The sequence below is a fragment of the Narcine bancroftii genome, chromosome 2 (genome assembly GCF_036971445.1).
Source record: "Narcine bancroftii isolate sNarBan1 chromosome 2, sNarBan1.hap1, whole genome shotgun sequence".
Taxonomy (NCBI): Eukaryota; Metazoa; Chordata; class Chondrichthyes; order Torpediniformes; family Narcinidae; genus Narcine; species Narcine bancroftii.
The window spans coordinates 84,081,289-84,099,993 of NC_091470.1; the positions used below are offsets into that span (position 1 = coordinate 84,081,289).

Here is an 18,705-nt window from a genome sequence, read left to right on the forward strand (position 1 = left end):
GTGGATAGGAAAGGTTTAGATGGATATGGATCAAATGCAAGCAATTGGATCTAGCTTGGGTAAACAACTTGGTCAACATGGATAACCTGCGCCAAAGGCCCTGTTTCTGTGCTATAACTCTAGCAAGTTGTACCATAATTTTCCATTTTTATATTCCCCAGCTAATGAAGGCAAGTGTCTTGTCTGGCTTCATGAACCTTTTGTGTGTCACCTTAAAGGATCCTCTGGACAGAGGCACTTCTGTTTCGCAATATTTCCTAGGCCTCCACCATTCATTGCAAATATCCTGCTCTTGCTACACCTCCCAATGTATATCAATGTATATCATCTCTCACTTGGATTAAATTCTATCTCATGTCCCCTCGATTTTGAAATGGTAACGAGCAGCAAAATCAGAACATCCTGACTGGTTGCATCACAACTTGGTTTTGAAACTTGAATGTCCATGAAAGCAGAAGGCTATAGAGAGTGGCAAACCTCACCAAGTCCATCACGCTCTGACATCCTGTGCATTGAGGACAGATGTTGCCTTAAGAAGGCAGCCATCATCAGAGCAGATCCCCATCACTCTGGTCATGCTCCCTACTCACTACCACCTTCAAAACTAAGCTACACAAGCCTGCAGTTCGGTACTTCCAAGTTCAAGAATTTGAAGTTCCCTTAAAAGCTTGAATCACCCTGAACTACCCTAAGTATAAAGACCACCAAAGATCTGTCTGCAATATTGAAAAAAAAAATCTTTTCCCAATATTGAATATTGATTTTTTTTCTCATGGCTCATTGGGTTAATTTAATTTATACTTCTTGTTTGTTAGTATTTTCCGCATCTGGGTAACTGCAGCAAGAATTACGTTGGATCTGTACCTTATACTTACATGCATGTCAACAAACTTTCATCTCAATTCCCAGTATGGTGCACACTGTTGAAAGGGCAACTTTTGAATTAGTTGCTGAAGAGAAGCCTCAGGGGATGATGTATAAAAGGCACCATGACATTAATTTGACCAGAGCAAGCGGTCATCCCCACAATCAAGTGCCCACAAAAGAAGGATCCTCTGGTTGTTACCAAATTATTGTTTGTGAGAGTCGGTTTATTTCCCATCCTGAACATTTCAGAGGCTGAGAAATTCCGGAATATTCTGCAGAAAAGCCAGGCTTTCTTTCACCTGAAAGCGCGGTCACGGGTGCGTTGGGCTGAACGGCCTTCGACACACTGCTCGGGCAGTGACGGGCGACTCGCAGAGGCCCACGGGCGTCCCGCGCGATCTTCGCCCGACCCTGCCAGCCGCGCATGCGCGTGGCATCAGTGTGCCTAGCAACCACAGCAGAGGATGGTGAGTGTCCGGACCGCGGCCTCCGCGTTCGCTCGCTCTTCAGTTATAATGTCGGCTCTCCTCTCTTCTTTTCCAGGCTAAAGCGACGACCATTAAAGAGGCTTTGGCCAAGTGGGTGAGTAATAGGCATCCGATCCCCGCCTCCACCGCTCCCGGATCAACCCCTGAGACCTGGAGTCGCTGATCCTTCCCGTTCTCAGGTCTCCTCACCGCCCCCTGACCACCACAAATGTGACAGCCCCTGCCCTCCGTCCCCGACGCCCCCTGGCCTCCACCACCCCCCACCCCCTGTCTCTGCGCCTCCTGTTTCCTCTCCCCAACCCCGTCCCCGGCTCCCTCTGCCCTCCACCCCCCCCCCCCCCTCATCCCGTCCCCGGCTCCCTATGCCCTCCCCTTCCCCACCCCGTCCCCGGCGCCCTCTGCCCTCCCCCCCCCACCCTGTCCCCGGCGCCCTCTGCCCTCCCCCCCCCCATCCTGTCCCCGGCGCCCTCTGCCCTCCCCCCCCCCCCCCCCATCCTGTCCCCGGCGCCTTCTGCCCTTTCCCTCCCCCTCCCCACCCCGTCCCCGGCGCCCTCTGCCCTCCTCCCCACCCCGTCCCCGGCGCCCTCTGCCCTCCCCCCCACCCCGTCCCCGGCGCCCTCTGCCCTCCCCCCCACCCCGTCCCCGGCGCCCTCTGCCCTCCCCCCCACCCCGTCCCCGGCGCCCTCTGCCCTCCCCCCCACCCCGTCCCCGGCGCCCTCTGCCCTCCCCCCCACCCCGTCCCCGGCGCCCTCTGCCCTCTCCCCCCCCCCACCCCGTCCCCGGCGCCCTCTGCCCTCTCCCCCCCCCACCCCGTCCCCGGCGCCCTCTGCCCTCTCCCCCCCCCCACCCCGTCCCCGGCGCCCTCTGCCCTCTCCCCCCCCCCACCCCATCCTCGGCGCCCTCTGCCCTCTTCCCCCCCCCCCCGTCCCCGGCGCCCTCTGCCCTCTCACCCCCCCACCCCGTCCCCGGCGCCCTCTGCCCTCTCCCCCCCCCCCCACCCCATCCCCGGCACCCTCTGCCCTCTCTGTCCTCAGCACCCTCTCTGCCCTTCCCCCCTACCTCGGCACACTTTGCCCTCCCCCCCATGTCCCCGGCGCCCTCTGCCCTCCCCTACCACGTCCCCGGCGCCCTCTGCCCTCCCCTACCACGTCCCCGGCGCCCTCTGCCCTCCCCTACCACGTCCCCGGCGCCCTCTGCCCTCCCCTACCACGTCCCCGCCGCCCTCTGCCCTCTCCCCCCCCCCCCACCCCGTCCCCGGCGCCCTCTGCCCTCTCACCCCCCCACCCCGTCCCCGGCGCCCTCTGCCCTCTCCCCCCCCCCCCACCCCATCCCCGGCACCCTCTGCCCTCTCTGTCCTCAGCACCCTCTCTGCCCTTCCCCCCCTACCTCGGCACCCTTTGCCCTCCCCCCCATGTCCCCGGCGCCCTCTGCCCTCCCCTACCACGTCCCCGGCGCCCTCTGCCCTCCCCTACCACGTCCCCGGCGCCCTCTGCCCTCCCCTACCACGTCCCCGGCGCCCTCTGCCCTCCCCTACCACGTCCCCGGCGCCCTCTGCCCTCCCCTACCACGTCCCCGGCGCCCTCTGCCCTCCCCTACCACGTCCCCGCCGCCCTCTGCCCTCCCCTACCACGTCCCCGGCGCCCTCTGCCCTCCCCTACCACGTCCCCGGCGCCCTCTGCCCTCCCCTACCACGTCCCCGGCGCCCTCTGCCCTCCCCTACCACGTCCCCGGCGCCCTCTGCCCTCCCCTACCACGTCCCCGGCGCCCTCTGCCCTCCCCTACCACGTCCCCGGCGCCCTCTGCCCTCCCCTACCACGTCCCCGCCGCCCTCTCCCCTCCCCTACCACGTCCCCGCCGCCCTCTGCCCTCCCCTACCACGTCCCCGCCGCCCTCTGCCCTCCCCCCACCACGTCCCCAGCACCCTCTGCCCTCTCTCCCCTCCCCATCCCCAGCACCCCTCCTCAAAAAGCCCTGCCTTCCTCCCTGACCCCCCTCCCCACACCACCATTCCCACCCCTGGTCCCCAGCATCCCCTGCCCTCCCCCACTCCATCCCTGGTGCCCTCATGTGGTCTCATGGGTGTAATTGGATGATACAGGCTCATGGTCTGGAAGGGCCTGTTACCATGCTGTGTCTTTAAATTTAAATTTAAGATTATGAGAGGCAAAGTGGACAACCAGCATCTTTCGACAGGGTGGTAATGGTCAAAACATTGATAACAGTTTAAGATAAGTGGAGGAAAGTTGAGGTGAGATGTAGGTGGTGGGTATCTGGATTGTGAAAGCTGGTACAATAGAAGTGTTTATAACATCCTTGTTTTGGCATGTGGATGTTAGAAAAATAGGTTGTGGGATGTGAGGGAGAGAAGGAATAGATTGATTGTGGGGTGGGTTTCAAAGGGTCGGCACAGCATTGTGGGCCAAAGGGCCTGTGCTGTACTGATCAATGCAAATTAAGAGAAAATTCTGAATCAAAAGTCTTGACCACTCAACAAAAATATACAAGACTTCAGAGTTACTTGTAAAAAGCAGGCTGTTCACATCTGCCATTCTAAGCCCAAAATTTTTCCCACTCCTGAGTTAGGAAACTAGATCCATTTGCCCCTGTTCATCCTCAATAACTGCTGGCCTATGCAGCAACAGCTTAACTAGAAAATCCCTCAAGGTCGTATACACATTACTGCCTTTATCCAGAATGAAATCTGAGGATGATTGGGGCAGCCCTGCTAATCCTAAGAATCTTGCAACCCAAAGTGTCTGCATCAGATCTTTGAAGTTTTATTGAAGTTTTAAGTCATCCGTATACCATGATTACTGATACTGTATCTTGAGTTGTATGGTAACATACTGTAATTGAGTTCCTTAGTGATAGATCTATAGCTATATCTATAGGACCCATAAACCTATATATAAAAAGAATCTCAAGGTTGTATGTGATGTCATGTTCAGTGGCCTCTATAATGTTTGGGACAGACACTTTTTTCCTTAATTTCTCCCTGTGGCTCCACAGTTTTAAGTTTGTAATCAAACAATTCGTATGTAATTAAAGTGCACATTCCAAATTTTATTCAAGGTAATTTGTATACATTTTGGTTTGACCAGGTAGAAATTACAGCACTCTTTGTACAGAGTTCACTCATTTCAGGGCACCATAACGTTTGAAACATTTGACTTCACAGAAGTTTGGCACAACTCTGGTCCTCTGAGTAATCACAATGAAAGTCAAAGAAACCATTATGAGGCTGAAAACAAGAATAAAGCACTAAGAGATATCACCCAAACTTTTAGTATTACTAAAACCAATAATTTGGAACATCATTAAGAAGAAAGAGCGTACTGGTGAGCTCAGTAATCGTAAAGGGACTGATATTCCAAGGAAGATCTCCTTTGCTGATGACAGAAAAATTCTCATCAGAATGAAGAAAAAACATTAAACATATGTCTGACAGATCAGAAACACTTGTTGGGAAGCAGGTGTGGATACGTCAATAACTACTGTCTGCGGTAGCTTTCATGAACATTAATACAGAGGCTACATTGCAAGATGGCAAAGGTGGCATGCTTTGGATCTTGGGCAATTCCTTTACACCTCCACAGTTTGCTCTTGCCATCACTCTGATACAGGTTAATCTTGGTCTCATCTGTTCACAAGATATTTTTTCCAGAATTCTGCAGGCTCTTTTAAATACTTGGCAAACTATAATCTCGCTATCCTTTCTGTGGCTTACTCGTGATTTGCATCTTTCTTCTTAATGATGTTCCGAACTCTGGTCCTCGTGTTGAAAAATAGCAACTACAGACTCCAAAGGTTATCAAAAACTTAGAAGCAAGCCGAGCCTATACCTGCACCAATGAAGCAATTAAACATATTTGAGTAATCACAAACACCTGTAAAGTCAAATGTCCCAAACTTGGTGCCCTGAAATGAGGGGACTATGTATCAAAAGTGCAGTAATTTCTACATGGTCAAACCAAAGTGTATACAAATAACCTTGATGAAAATCTGGAATGCGCATTTTATTTACATGCAAATTGTTTGATTACAAATTTAAAACTGGAGCACAGGGGCAAATAAAGAAAAAAAAGTGCCTTGGTCCCAAATTTTATGGAGGGCACTGTATGTACTCTGACAATAACTCTAAATCTAATCTCGCCACTATTACTATATTTGCATGATAGGTTTGTGTCTGCTATGCACATGACAGAATTGTGCATCTTAGCATTGTGTACCCTTGCTATACAGTGTTAGACCTGTGTGCAGCAGTATTCTACCCACTTTGTAGGTAACAAACCCGTGTTCCCTTGTGAACTTGAGCATACCCGTATAATTCCTCCCCATCTTCAATCCTTTTCCCAAGAAATGGGATTGAGAAAAGACAGGTAGGAAAACAGCATGTTATTCATGTTTGTGTTTGCAGAATATTTCTGGATTCCCTTTGTTGCCAGTCTTACCTGATTATTCACCTAAATTAAATCTTTCCGCCTACTCCTATATTTCCAAAGAAAATAACTCCAACCTAGATTGACTCTCACTATAACAATGATTCTCTAGGCCTGACATTATCCTGGCAAATCTCCTGTATATTTGTATACATTTCTGTGCTTTACAATTTTAAAACTCAAATCAGAGGTATGATGATAGGAACTTGCTATGCACGTCGCTTTGTGGGAAATGTGTGACAGTTTTTGAATTAGGCCTCATAGATTCTCTCCTTCAGTTTTCTTTTTAGTACAATGATGTTTATATTTGCTTCCTACTCTGGTACAGAACTCAAGGTGGGAAGTCACATACCTTAAGCTCCACTCAGCTCTGGATCACCTAAAAAAACAGCAATTCATACATACAGCTGCTCTTCGTCGACTACAACTTAGCCTTCAATACCATTATTTCCTCAGTGCTGGTTAAGAAGCTAGGCCTTGTACCCCATTCTGCAACTGGATCCTTGACTTTCTCATTGGAAGACCACAGTCAGTACGAATTGGAAATAACGTCATCTCCTCACTGATTATCAACACAGGAGCACCCCAAGGATGCGGGTTTAGCCCACTGCTCTACTCATTATACACCCATGACTGTGTGGCCAGGTACAATTCCAATGCCATCTATAAGTTTACTAATGATACCACAGTTGTTAACAGATCACAAATGGCAATGAGGAAGCGAACAGGAGGGAGATAGCTCGTGTAATGACAGTAATTTTGCCCTCAAAGTCAGCAAAGCCAAGAAGATAATTGTGGACTTCAGAAAGAAGTCAGGGAAACATGACCCAGTCCTCATCGAGGTTTCAGTAGAGGTGAGGGTCAAATTCCTGGGTGTCAACATCTCCAAGCCTGTCCTGGAGCCTCCATGTTGATGCAATCACAAATAAGGCTCGCCAGCGGCAATACTTTGGGTCTAAGGCAGTTCGGCATGTCACCAAAGACTCTCAAAAACATCTACAGGTGTGCTGTGGAGAGCATTCTGGCTGGTTGGATCACTGCCTGATATGGAGGTGCCAACTCCCAGGACAAGAATAAACTCCAGAGGGTTGTTAACTTGGCCTGCGACATCACAGGCACCAGACCACTCCTTCAAAGACCCCCACCATCAGAAAGGAGGTACAGGAGCCTAAAGACGAGCACTTAGCGGCACAAGGACAGCTTCTTTCCCGTTGCCATCAGATTCTTGAATAATCAGTGAACCAAAGACATTGCTTTATTTTTCCTGCATTATTTTTATTGTTTATAGTAATGTTGTAAGATGGTTATAATATGTATGTTTGCACTTTGATGCTGCTACAAAACACTGAATTTCATAACAACAAATCCTGATTCTACTCTGCTTTCACTTCTGCTTATCCACATCTGACTCTTCCCTACCATTTTCAAGTTCCCAGATTTCCACAGCTTTCTTTACTACATCTCCCACTGTGCTTCAGAGGATTTTGATTCATTCTCCCATTTTTTTTTCCCATTCTTGAATATCAATCTCTTCCATTCTTTGCAATTTAAAATGCATATCATTCATTACTTAGTTGTAATGGAAGAGCATCAACCTGAAATGTTAATTCTTTTTTTCTTTTCACAGATATGCTACCTTGTCTACTGAATATTTCCAACATTTTCTGTTTCTTATTTAATGCCCTGACTTCCCAGAATTTGCTTAAACATTTGTTCCATCTCCCTCTATTTTAGGGTCTTCAATATGCTCTTGCTCCACCACATGATCTAATTTGTTGATCTTCTTCAGTGCATGATCCTCTTCACAGCTATAATTGTTTCATTAGCCAATACTGCTACACCACCTTCTGTTTTACCCCTGTCTTTCTTGTCTGAAGACCTTGTATCCAGAAATGTATAGTTGCCACTGATGCCCACCTTTAACCATATTTCAATAATTCTATTTGTACCCTCAATTTGTTGTCATTTTTCCTAGACTCCTTCAGGAGTGCCAAAATCTTTTCTCCTCCTCCACAGTTTTTGTTTCCTCTACTTTTCAAAGTTCACATTCATTATCAGAAGACTTGCATGACATCACATACAACCCTGAGATTCTTTTTCCTGCAGGCAAGGCAGAATTTCTATTTTTCAGTAACTGTAAACTGTACTCCAGAAAAAGATGTGTATACAAAAGAGAGAAATGTAAACTAAGTGTGCAATACAGTGCTTTTCAAACTTCTTCCTCTGCTTCCAGGCTTCCAAATAAATCCCAATTTTTCCACTCTGCCTCCTTTCTGAGGTTCCCTTACCTCTGCCAATCCAAGTATCTTGAGCTGAGCTTCTATTTGTGTTTGAATTTTTGTTAGTACTCTAGCTGGTTTTGTTTAAGCCAAGAGACTTGGCTGTACTCATTGCTGAAGAGTAAGAACAAGAGGAAGGGCACTTTAGCAAAAAAGACAGCTCTGGAAGAGGGGTGTGTCAGAAATTGGGTCCTAAGGCAGTATCCCGACCAAGAACAGAGCAAATGATAAAGACTTGCCATACAAGATCATAAACTGATGGGCATCTGCATTTGTGAGGTGGTGAGACTCCAGAGAACAAGCCAACCTCAGGTTAGACCCAAAAATGGGTCTGATAGGGGGCTGCTCAAGATCCATGACTGAATGCATAGGGTACCCAAAGACAAGATTAGGATGATCAGCATTTCAGGGGCCTGGAGGACTAGCCTGACACTGGAGAGGACCTGATCATTATATTCAACACTAAAGAGATTTCATTTCTTGCCAAATCCGGCCATTCTCATCCCAATTCACTTCTGAATTTAAATTAAGCTCCATGATTGCATCTTGGCTATTGTTTTTAAGGGCATAATGATAGTAAATCTTGGACATACTTATTTCATCTCAATTAGCTGGGTGGCTTAATTGCTGAATTGTCAGGCTTTCTATTGAGATACAGTAAATCTATTTCCATGTGGATCTATTGATAGTCTTAATAAAAGTCAACAACCGAAGGGAACTGATGTCTAAGATTTGTAATGCTTAGACATGTAGTGCTTAGTTGTGACATCTGTGGCAAGGCCTTGGAGGGACTTAATAACAGAAGAAGAAATTGGGGCATAAACTATTTGTCTCTCAGATAGAAATGATTAAAAGGTTGAAAAAAGATGATTTTTTTTCCAGGAAGAAAAATCAGGTGAGAAAGCAGCTGAAGCATTGGAGGTGAAGTTGTATGGCCAGGTTCCTCCAATTGAAAAGATGGATGCCTCCCTTTCTACACTCATTAATTGCGAGTAAGATTTTCTAGATTGAACCTTGAGTGTTTATTTTTTGCTCCCATTAGACTTAAAATGTTTTTAAACTGAAAACCACAAGGTTTTCAAGGTTTCGCCTTCTCTTGCTCTTGACATGTTCAAATGTGGCTCCTCTGACATTTTGTGTCTTGTCTAAATGGTCTGAGCCTTATCGCTGGAAATGTGCCCCTTCAGTGTCAATGTCCATGTACTCTTCACTGGCAATGGGGCAGGAATCTTAGTTACTTCAGTCCCACCCTCCATCAGAAGTAACACTTCTTAATGTGAGATGAGGAAGCTATAGACGTTATGCTTCAACCTGCATTCATTGGAACATTTGTTTGATGGTTATGGACATCATTTTAATTGCATTTCATCTCTTTTTTTTCAAAGTTCACAGCATTTTTTTCTTCTCTTAATCCCTTCAGACAAATAACAGAATTTTAGAACAAGAGTAGGCCACTTGGCACTCAAGCTGCTTGCTGCATTGGTTGTAACTTCATGTTTGCATTCCTGTTTTCCTGAAGTAATCATTCATCACTTTATTAAGAATCACCCTGTCTCTGCCTTGATATGTATTCAAAGCCTCTGCTTCCACTTTAATTCCAAAGACACTGGTGGAAAATAAAACTTCTTATTCTGGGTTTAATAAGTGACCCTTATTTTCAAACTATGAACCCTAGTTATAAAGTTTTCCATAAGTGAAAATATCCCTCAGGATCCTAGTTGTTTCAATCATTTAAATTTCAGAGAATAGTAGCTTAGCTTTTCCTATCTTTCCTCACAAGGCAACTATTTATTACTCATTAACTTTTTTTGAAATGCTTCCAAAAACATTATCACCCTTTCTAAGATGCTATCAATCCTGTTCAAATCACTATACCTCACCATTGCCTATAGGATTTAAGGAAAATGCCATTAAACAATGATTTACTAATTGTTTTCAGCACATGTCAAAGATGATTAAATTTTTTACGAATGTGGGTATAAAGGATGTTATTGTTCAGTGGAATGCATTCTATTCCAGTCACTTGATACTTCTCAACATAATTGGACATATTCTACTATTGTATTTGTCTTGCTTCTAACTAAAGTAGAACATCTTTTGCAAATATGGCATTAGCTGTAGCTTGATAATAGCTTTCTTGATTCTGAGTCAGAAGGATCATGGGTTCTGGTACAGAAACTTGAAAGACTCTAGCCTGATATTCTATAGGTTCTGTCTTCTGTATGAGAGATTAAAGAGAACTAAACCATAAATCTTCATTTTCTCCAAGAGTATCAGATAAGTGCTTTGTGTGTAAATGTAAAGCATACAGGGTATGGGGTACTGTATATGTCAGCATATAAGGCGACCCCTAGAATTTCCACATAAAATGTAGGTTTTAAGCTATACTCACTGTATAAGACTACCCCAAATCTGGCACTTACTGCCTTTACCAACCACTGACCAGTGAACTGATGCTGTAAAGCACACTAATAAGCAACACAATCTTGGTTATTTAAAATGTAGCCAATTCATTTCAAGTAATGGCAAAATACTGTCAATTACCTACCAGCTGGTGTAACGTAAATACTAGTGATGTCACTTAGACGTCGTTTTTTTTTTACAGGAACCAACATAGTGTCGAGTATAATTTTACCATTTACTTGAAATTGATTTACTTAAGGATAATGTTATACTGTAATATATTAGAAATGTCGCTGGAGATTAATGTTCATCCAGAGAGTGCTGCAGTTTTTGAAGGAGAGAAAACTTGAGCCTTTCCAAAACACCCTATCAGCTGTTGCAAATGGCGACTGTTAGCTTTGTTTGTTGTGTTATTTTAAGGAATGTTAGACAGGTTTATAATCTTTTTATTGTTTTAATATAACATTACTATTAATCCAACTTTCCAAATGTAAATTTCAGTAGAAAAATATTTAGTGGTAGGACTGTAGGAGTCATGCAAGTGTTTTATGCTGTTCTCCATCCCCATGGGGGGACACTAAATCACAGGATATTAAGGTTTGAATTTTATACTAATTGTACAAGATGATCCATGGTTTTGAGGTGATATTTTTAAGGTTCAAACTCCGTATTGTATGCTGACATATATGGTAATTAATGTTACAGACTGAAAACTTGTTGATGGACAGGAAACAGGAAAATTTGACCTATCAGAGTGGAAGCCAGTGACTGGGGATCAATAAATGAGTCCTAGCTATGCATTCCATCAGGGATGGAATCAAACGTAATATTTCTAAAGAGAAACACAAATATTGCAGGTACTAGAATCTTGAACAAACAATGAATTGGTGGAGAAACTCAATGAGTCAGACAGCATTCATGGGTAGAAATGGTCAGTCAATATTCTGGCCCTTTATTCAAATTCAAATAATCTCTTTATCAGTCTTGATAAAGGGCTCTGACCCATAGCTCATGTCTGATCCACTGAATTCCTCCAGCAGTTTGTTGTTTGCGTGTAATATTTGTATGTTTGTTGAAGACGTAAAATTGTATGAGTTGTGAGGAGAGCATTCCAAGTCTTCAAAGTGACTTGGAATGGCAGATTGAGTGTATATGAAGTAATCCACCCAGCAGATAGAACATAAAGAGTGGATGTTGTTTAAACAAAATAATAGCTGGATAGGTTGGGAAATGTCAATGTACAAAAAGAACTGGGGATGCTTGTACATAAAGGACTGAAAATAAACATGGTTCAAGAGGTTTTGATTACACGATCTTATTGTGATTATAAAGGGCCTTGGTGAGATCATAACTACAGACTGTGAGCTACTTAGAAAAGCTACATGTCCCATAAAGTGCAATGTATGTTCTCCGTTTCTTGGAAGGAAAGACCTTTGTTTGAAGAGAGATTGGATTGATCAGGCCTGTGTTCACTCACATTTCGAAGAATGAGAGGGGATTTCATTGAAACATAAAAGATACTGGGGCCAGACTGAATATAGGAAGGATGTTTTACTTGGTTTGCTTGGATAGGCAGGTACATGAGAGCAGGAGAAATTTCAAATGCAGGCAAATGGAACTACTCCAGCATGTCAACTTGGTTCGTCCAAAGTGCCTAATCTATGGTTATGACTCGTGGCTTAGTTTGTGATGAATCTGAGAAAGCATTGGAAACCAATTGGTAATGCATTTAAGAGAGAGAGAGATTTCTAGACACAAAAGGTATCAAGAGATGTGGGTAGAGGGCAGGTATATGGTGTTGAGATGATCAGTTGTGATTGTATTGAATGGAAGACCAGGTCTGATGAGCTTTTTCTATATCCTTGTTACCCAACAATACCAATACCTTAAATAATGAGTTGAAGAAGGAAATGTATAACGTTTTCCAAGTATGAATATTCCTTCCTTTGTTTTTTCAGAAAATTGTCCCTTTCAACTAACTGCATTGAAAAAATAGCGAATTTAAATGGACTGAGTAAGTGTGAGACTTTTATAAATACACTATTATCATTCATGTTTTGACTTTCACAACAATTATTATTCTAAAACTAAAGCAGTTACAGTTTTTTAGATAAAGGGAAAAATGTGTGTTTGTATTTTTGCTGTCCTCAATGAGCTGCACTTATGCACAGAGTTCAATTGCTAGAAAATATTTAGTCATTCACTCCATTTATGCCAGTCAACTTGGCATTCTAAGATCTTTAAATAACATGTGTATTCTCATATCCATTACCTTAATTATTCATTAAATAAAGTATTCACTATATAATGGTAGTTTTATGATAATGCCACTCTCCTGGTAATGTAACCTGGAATAATAATTCAGAGAATCTAAGATCAAATCCCACCAGGCATTTGTTAATTAGAGTTAAGTTTCAGGGAGCCTGGAAATAAAATGCCAATTAAATTTTTTTTAAAAATCAAGGCTGCTACCCCTGTGCCACCTTCAGTCCCATTCTTTAAGGGGTACAGATTAATGGAAATGGAGAACTGGATGCCATCGAACATGTTGGACTGCAACATTTTTAAAATCTACAATACTGCTGAAGACTCTAGGATCATGGATTGTTTTCCTTATTTTCAACTGCAAGCTCTTTTTTGGATATATCTTACCTCCAAAGACAAGTGTGAGGAGGTTATGCACTTGTTCCTGAGATTAAGATGAGCATATTTTTTTCCACAGAACTTTGCTTGAATCTCCCCCAATCAATATTGAAATAGCAGATCAAAGTTGTTGATGAAAATCCCTCTTCTGCTTTTTGATTTGTCTGCAACCCTTGATACAATTGACCATCTTCCTTTAAAATCTTCTATTGTCCAATTCCATTCTTTCCACTTGGAGGCAGTGAAGATTCTGCAGTCTGAAAGTTTAAAGAGAGATGTAGGTTAAGTGAGTGGGCAAAGGTTTGGCAGCTGAAGTACAACATTGGCAAATGCAAGGTCATTCATTTTGAAAAGAAAAATAGTAAATTGAGCTGTTATTTAAATAGTTAAAAAAATTACAGCATGCTGTTATGCAAGTAGACCTGGGAGTGCTTGGATACAAATCACAAAAAGTTTGGAGGTGCAGCAGGAACCTGTAATCAAGAGGCAAATGGAATGTGGTCTTTCAATGCTGAAGGGATTGAATTGAAGAGCAGGAAGGCACTGCTGCAAATGTACAGGGTACTGATGAGGCTGCACTAGTACTGTATGCATTCCTGGTCTTTTTACTGGAGAGAGTATATACTGGTTTTGGAGACAGTGCAGAGGAGGTTCACAAGGTTGATTCAGGAAAGGAGGAGGTTAGCCAAGTACAAATGAGTAACCTGGGCCTCTGCTCACTGAAGTTTAGGAGGATGAAGGGGCAATCTGACAGAAATATAAAATTATGAAAGGAATAAATAAGATAGAACCAGGGAGGTTGTAACCAGTGAGAGGTGAGACTGGAACGAGGGGACATTGCCTCTTTTTGGAGGGGGATGTGTAGGTTTAAGGCAAGAGATGAGGAGGAACTGCTTCTGCCAGAGATTAACAAATTTGTGGAATTCTTGCCTTTTACATCATTACATGTATTTAAGACACAGATTTTTAAATAGTAGGGAAATTGATGGATATGGGAAACAGACAGCTAGGTGCAACTGGATCCAGAATATCCATGAGGCTTGATGGACCAGATAGTCTTCTCCTGCTGCTATTTCTTGTGTATATGCTCCATGCCTGCAGAATTAGCTTTCTAGTCATCCCAAGGATCTACACTTTTATCTTTCATATTTTGATGACTCTTGGAGCATCAATTGTCAAATTTCAGATTTATTGTCAGAGTACATGCATGACATCACATACAACACGGAGATTTTTTCTGTAGGCAAGGCAGAATTATTACTTATTGGTAGTGCAAAAAAAATTGTTCACAGTGTATACATGGACACAAATAAGGAACCGTAAACAGATAATGAATATAAACAAACTGCAATTCAGAGAAAAAAATTTTTTTTAATCAATAAAATGCATAAGTAAGAGTCTTGGATTGAGTTTGTTGTTGAGGAGTCCAATGGTGGAAGGGTAGCAGGTGTTCCAAAGCTTGATGGTGTGAGACTTGTGGCACCTATACCTCTTTCCTGATGGCAGTAGTGAGAACAGAGCATGTCCTGGGTGGTGTGGATCCTTGATGATTGCTGCTGTCTTTATGTATTTTGTTAGCTTTTTAGAACTGTGGATTGTTGTTCCAGCTGCGCACCAGGTCATCTAGTAATTGTAAACCAGTATATCTTAGCACAGCAAATTATCCTGTCTTTTCACTTACCTGTCCTTTTTGTCATCTTTGCTGCACAGTATCTTTGACTTTTTGCTATTTTCCTCTTTCTTGACCCTAACACCTTTCTATTCCCCCTGCCAACTTAGTTTAAACCTTTCCTAAAAGCTATATCAAACATCCCTGCCAGGATGATTGAGTTCAGGTATATCCCATCCTTTTTGATTAGGTCATACCTCCCCCAAAATAGATCCAAATGATCCAAGAATTTGAGACCCTGTCCTCTGCATCAGTCTCTTAACCATGCATTCATCTGCTATTCTTGCCTTCATTAGCGAGGGACAGGCAGCAATCCTGAGTTGGCTACCCTGGAGGTCCTCAATTTTCATCCTAACACCCGATAATCTTCCTTCAGGACCTCCTCGCTTTTTCTGTTTATGTCATTGGTACCAACATGTACCAAGTCTCCTGGCTGCTCACCCTCTTCCATCAATATTCTGGACCTGATCTGAGACATCCTGCACCCCAGCACCTGGGAGGCAATGCACCATCTGGATATCTCTATCATGCTGGCAGAATCTCTCACTATGGAATCTCCAATATCCACTGCATTTCTCCTTTCTCTCTTGACCATGGTATCGGGCACAGTGCCAGAGAATGTTTTCTTATAGCAACAGGAAGAACAAAACTATTGTAGTTGGTGTATCTTACTTTCTGTGGCCTCATTATGTAAGAAAGTTTGAATTTTGGTGGATCTGTAAATTGTTCAGTACATATGAATGACAATTGACAATAAAATCTCATTGACTGAAGGGGTGCTGGAGGCAGGTACTGTCTCAACATTTAAGACGTATTTAGATGACCACCAAAAATACTATGGCACAAAATGCTGCAAGCTGAGTGGGGGGGGACGAAATGGAATAAGTACAAGTGGAGGGACAGAATAAACCTGGGCTGAAGGCCTGCTTCTGTGCCTGCATGATTCTGTTGGTGACCATTTCCCTCATCTTCTTATGGCAGTTAGTGCAGCAGATAGCACAACACTATTACAACGGCAACAACCCGGATTTGAGTCCAGGGCAGTCTGTAAGGAGTTTGAAGATTCTTCCCCTGACCTGCGTGGGTTTTTCCTGGGTGCTCAGGTTTCCCGTCACGCTGCAAAATGTATGGAGTGGGTTGGTTAATTGAGTGTAATTGGGCAACACTGGTTTCATGGGCTGGAAGGGTCCTCTACCATATTGTATAGTTTTTTTTAATTGCCAGACAAAACAATTAAAAAGGTTCTATCTGCAATAAAGCAGTGCTTGAACTAAGCTTAACCTGGTGCAAGAACAGCAAGCCTAAGAGTTGGAAAATCTGTTATGGTTGGTGCCGCCCCCAGATGGAGTCAATTGGTTAAGCCCAGGGCCAACACTTCACTGTGGTGGAGGTTGCAGTTGAGCAGCAATTGGGAGTCACAACATTTTGCTCAGTAACAGATTTAAAAGCCAGGCAATCTGGGCAGATTAGCCAGATTTTATGCATAATTGATGTGGATCAAGGGACGTTCATTCATTTGCAGATGTCAAAAGGGTGAAGATATTCATATTGCTACCCATTCAGTGTGAGTGGAAGAGAGAAAGAGAGATTATTGTTCCAGTGCTATACCAAGCAAATTATTCATGGAGTATGTATGCTCAGACCAATATTTTGGGTGTTGCTGGACCCATAGATGTTTTGTAATTCATCTTAATGCACAAATTGTAGATATTGCCAAAAAATTAGAAATGTGTGAGCAATACTGAAACTTTATCTCAAGCGGTTTGAGAGGATATTCATATTGGATTTTATGATTTTTGAGTCTCCCTATTCCATAAGATTACATGATAGGGTAGGTTGACAGTGAAGTGGCGGGACATGATTCCCCAAGCATCAAACTGTGGAATGACTCTATAGACATGCTGATGTTTTCTTGTTGTTTACTTTTATTTGCCGTTTAATAGTGAAATTTTTTCTCTTTTTTTTCCAGAGAAGTTAAAAATTCTATCACTAGGAAGAAACAACATAAAGAATTTGAATGGTCTGGTAGGTTAATAACAGATTCATCTCTGATTTTAAATTCCAGTATTAAAACATTTCTGTAGTAGTGCAGTAAATTTGGGTTAAGAGTGCTGCATCTTGTAGGACAGAAAGGTATTGAATTTCTGAGTTTGCTGATTTCAGATAAGATAACGAGGAACTTGTTGGAGGCCAACAAGAAGTCTGCAGATGCTGGAGAACTGGAGGAGTTCAGCAGGCCATGCATAATTCATGGAAAGCAATAGGCAGTCAACATTTCAGGCCTGAGCCCTTCAGGGATGCCAAAAATCAAGCAAATACCCAAAAAGGAAAATAAAAGGAAAGCGGGGGAGGACCACAGGCTTACAGGTGACAGGTGAATGCTGGTGGGAGGGGGAAGAAATGAAAGGAGCTAAGAGATAGGGGAAGGGGCAGAGGGTTGATAAATATGCCCTCTGACAGAAGGAAGGGAAGGAGTGGGGAGGAAGGTATTGGTGATGAGCAATGAAAGAGAAGAAAAAGAAGGGGGAACAGGGGAAGGTGGGGGGGGTTTAATGGAAATTAGAGGTCAATATTGATGCCATCTGGTTTGAGACTGCCAAGATGCAATATAAGGTGTTGTTCTCCAATTTGTATATAACCTCCACCTGTCAGCACATGAGTCAGTGGACAGTCATGACATGTGGGAATGAGCTGCAGAATTGATGGCTGGCCACTGGGGGATCCTTGCTGTTGCAGCAGACAGAATGAAGGTGCTCAACGAAACAATCCCCAGTCTGCTTCCAGTCCCATCGATGTAGATGAGGCTGCAGCAGAAGCCCTGGATGCAGTAACGACCCTCTAAGGGACCACATGTGGTGTTAGTTAATTTGGAAGGACTATTTGGGACCCTTATTATGGTAAGGCAGCAGTTGTAGGTACAAGTATAACATTTCTTGCTGTCACAGGGGTAAGTACTGGGGTCGATTGGTAGGAGAAAGTGATTCCTATGGAAAGCAGAGAGAATAGCCCCTTTAATTCCTCAACCCTTCACCATATCACTCTGACCCCCTCAAATCTCTTCCACCACTCTCCTCAAACCCCCTCAATCCTCCATAGCCCTCTAGCCCCCTCCACACCTCCTGACTATTAACTCCAAGCCCTGCTGTTTCTTCACTATACCCTCTGACCTTCCTCTTAGACAGAATGCTTTCCCCTCAATAGAGACCTCACCTTCATCCCCCCCAATGCCACATCTTAATGAGTTCTGCAATCATCAAAATGTTGAATCTTCTTCCACTGCCTCCATCTTTGAGCCTACCTCCTTAACAAGGATTCACCATCCCTGTGCATCTGTTGGGAGTCATTTACTGCATCCAGTGCTCCTGGAGCAACCTCCTCTACATTGGGGAGACTGGACACAGATTAGGGGGTTTGCTTTGTTGAGCATCTTCGCCAACCAGATAGCATCAATATTGACTTCTCCAATTTCTGTAACCTCCTTCCCACTGTTCTTTCTTTTTTCCTCCCCTTTCTTTCTCGTATCCCTCATTCCATTCCCTTTTCCCTGCCCGTCACCTACCTTTCTCCAACTCCCCTTCCTATCAGAGAGCATCTTTCAGCCCTCTGCCTCCTCCTCCTATCAGGTCCTTTTTTTTCTTCCTCTCCTATCGCCTGTGCATCACCCCCATTCTCTGTTTTCCCCCCCCCCCCCCCATATTATTTAGATGTTTATCTGATTTTTGGCATACCTGATGAAGTGCTCAGGCCCAATTTTGACTGCCTATTGTTTTCTATGGATGTTGCTTGACTTCCAGCACTTTTGTATATTGTTCAAGGAACTTGTTAGTTTTGGGAACAGCCAATCAATGGTGGGCAGAAAGAGGGTTGTAATGGTGGTGCACCTTGTGCAAACTGTAAACCAACAAAGAGGAAAAGCG

The 18,705-nt window shown here is 43.9% G+C and overlaps 1 protein-coding gene across 1 annotated transcript in view; it reads left to right on the top strand.

The window, feature by feature from the left end:
- Positions 1–1,275: 1,275 nt before the first annotated feature.
- Positions 1,276–18,705, top strand: part of dnal1 (dynein, axonemal, light chain 1) — a 42,375-nt gene continuing 24,945 nt past the window's right edge. The window contains exons 1-5 of the mRNA XM_069917309.1: positions 1,276–1,334; positions 1,411–1,449; positions 8,956–9,065; positions 12,435–12,490; positions 16,758–16,813. Coding sequence (XP_069773410.1) covers positions 1,332–1,334; positions 1,411–1,449; positions 8,956–9,065; positions 12,435–12,490; positions 16,758–16,813 — 264 coding nt within the window. The 5' untranslated portion in view covers positions 1,276–1,331. The remainder of the gene's footprint in view (positions 1,335–1,410; positions 1,450–8,955; positions 9,066–12,434; positions 12,491–16,757; positions 16,814–18,705) is intronic.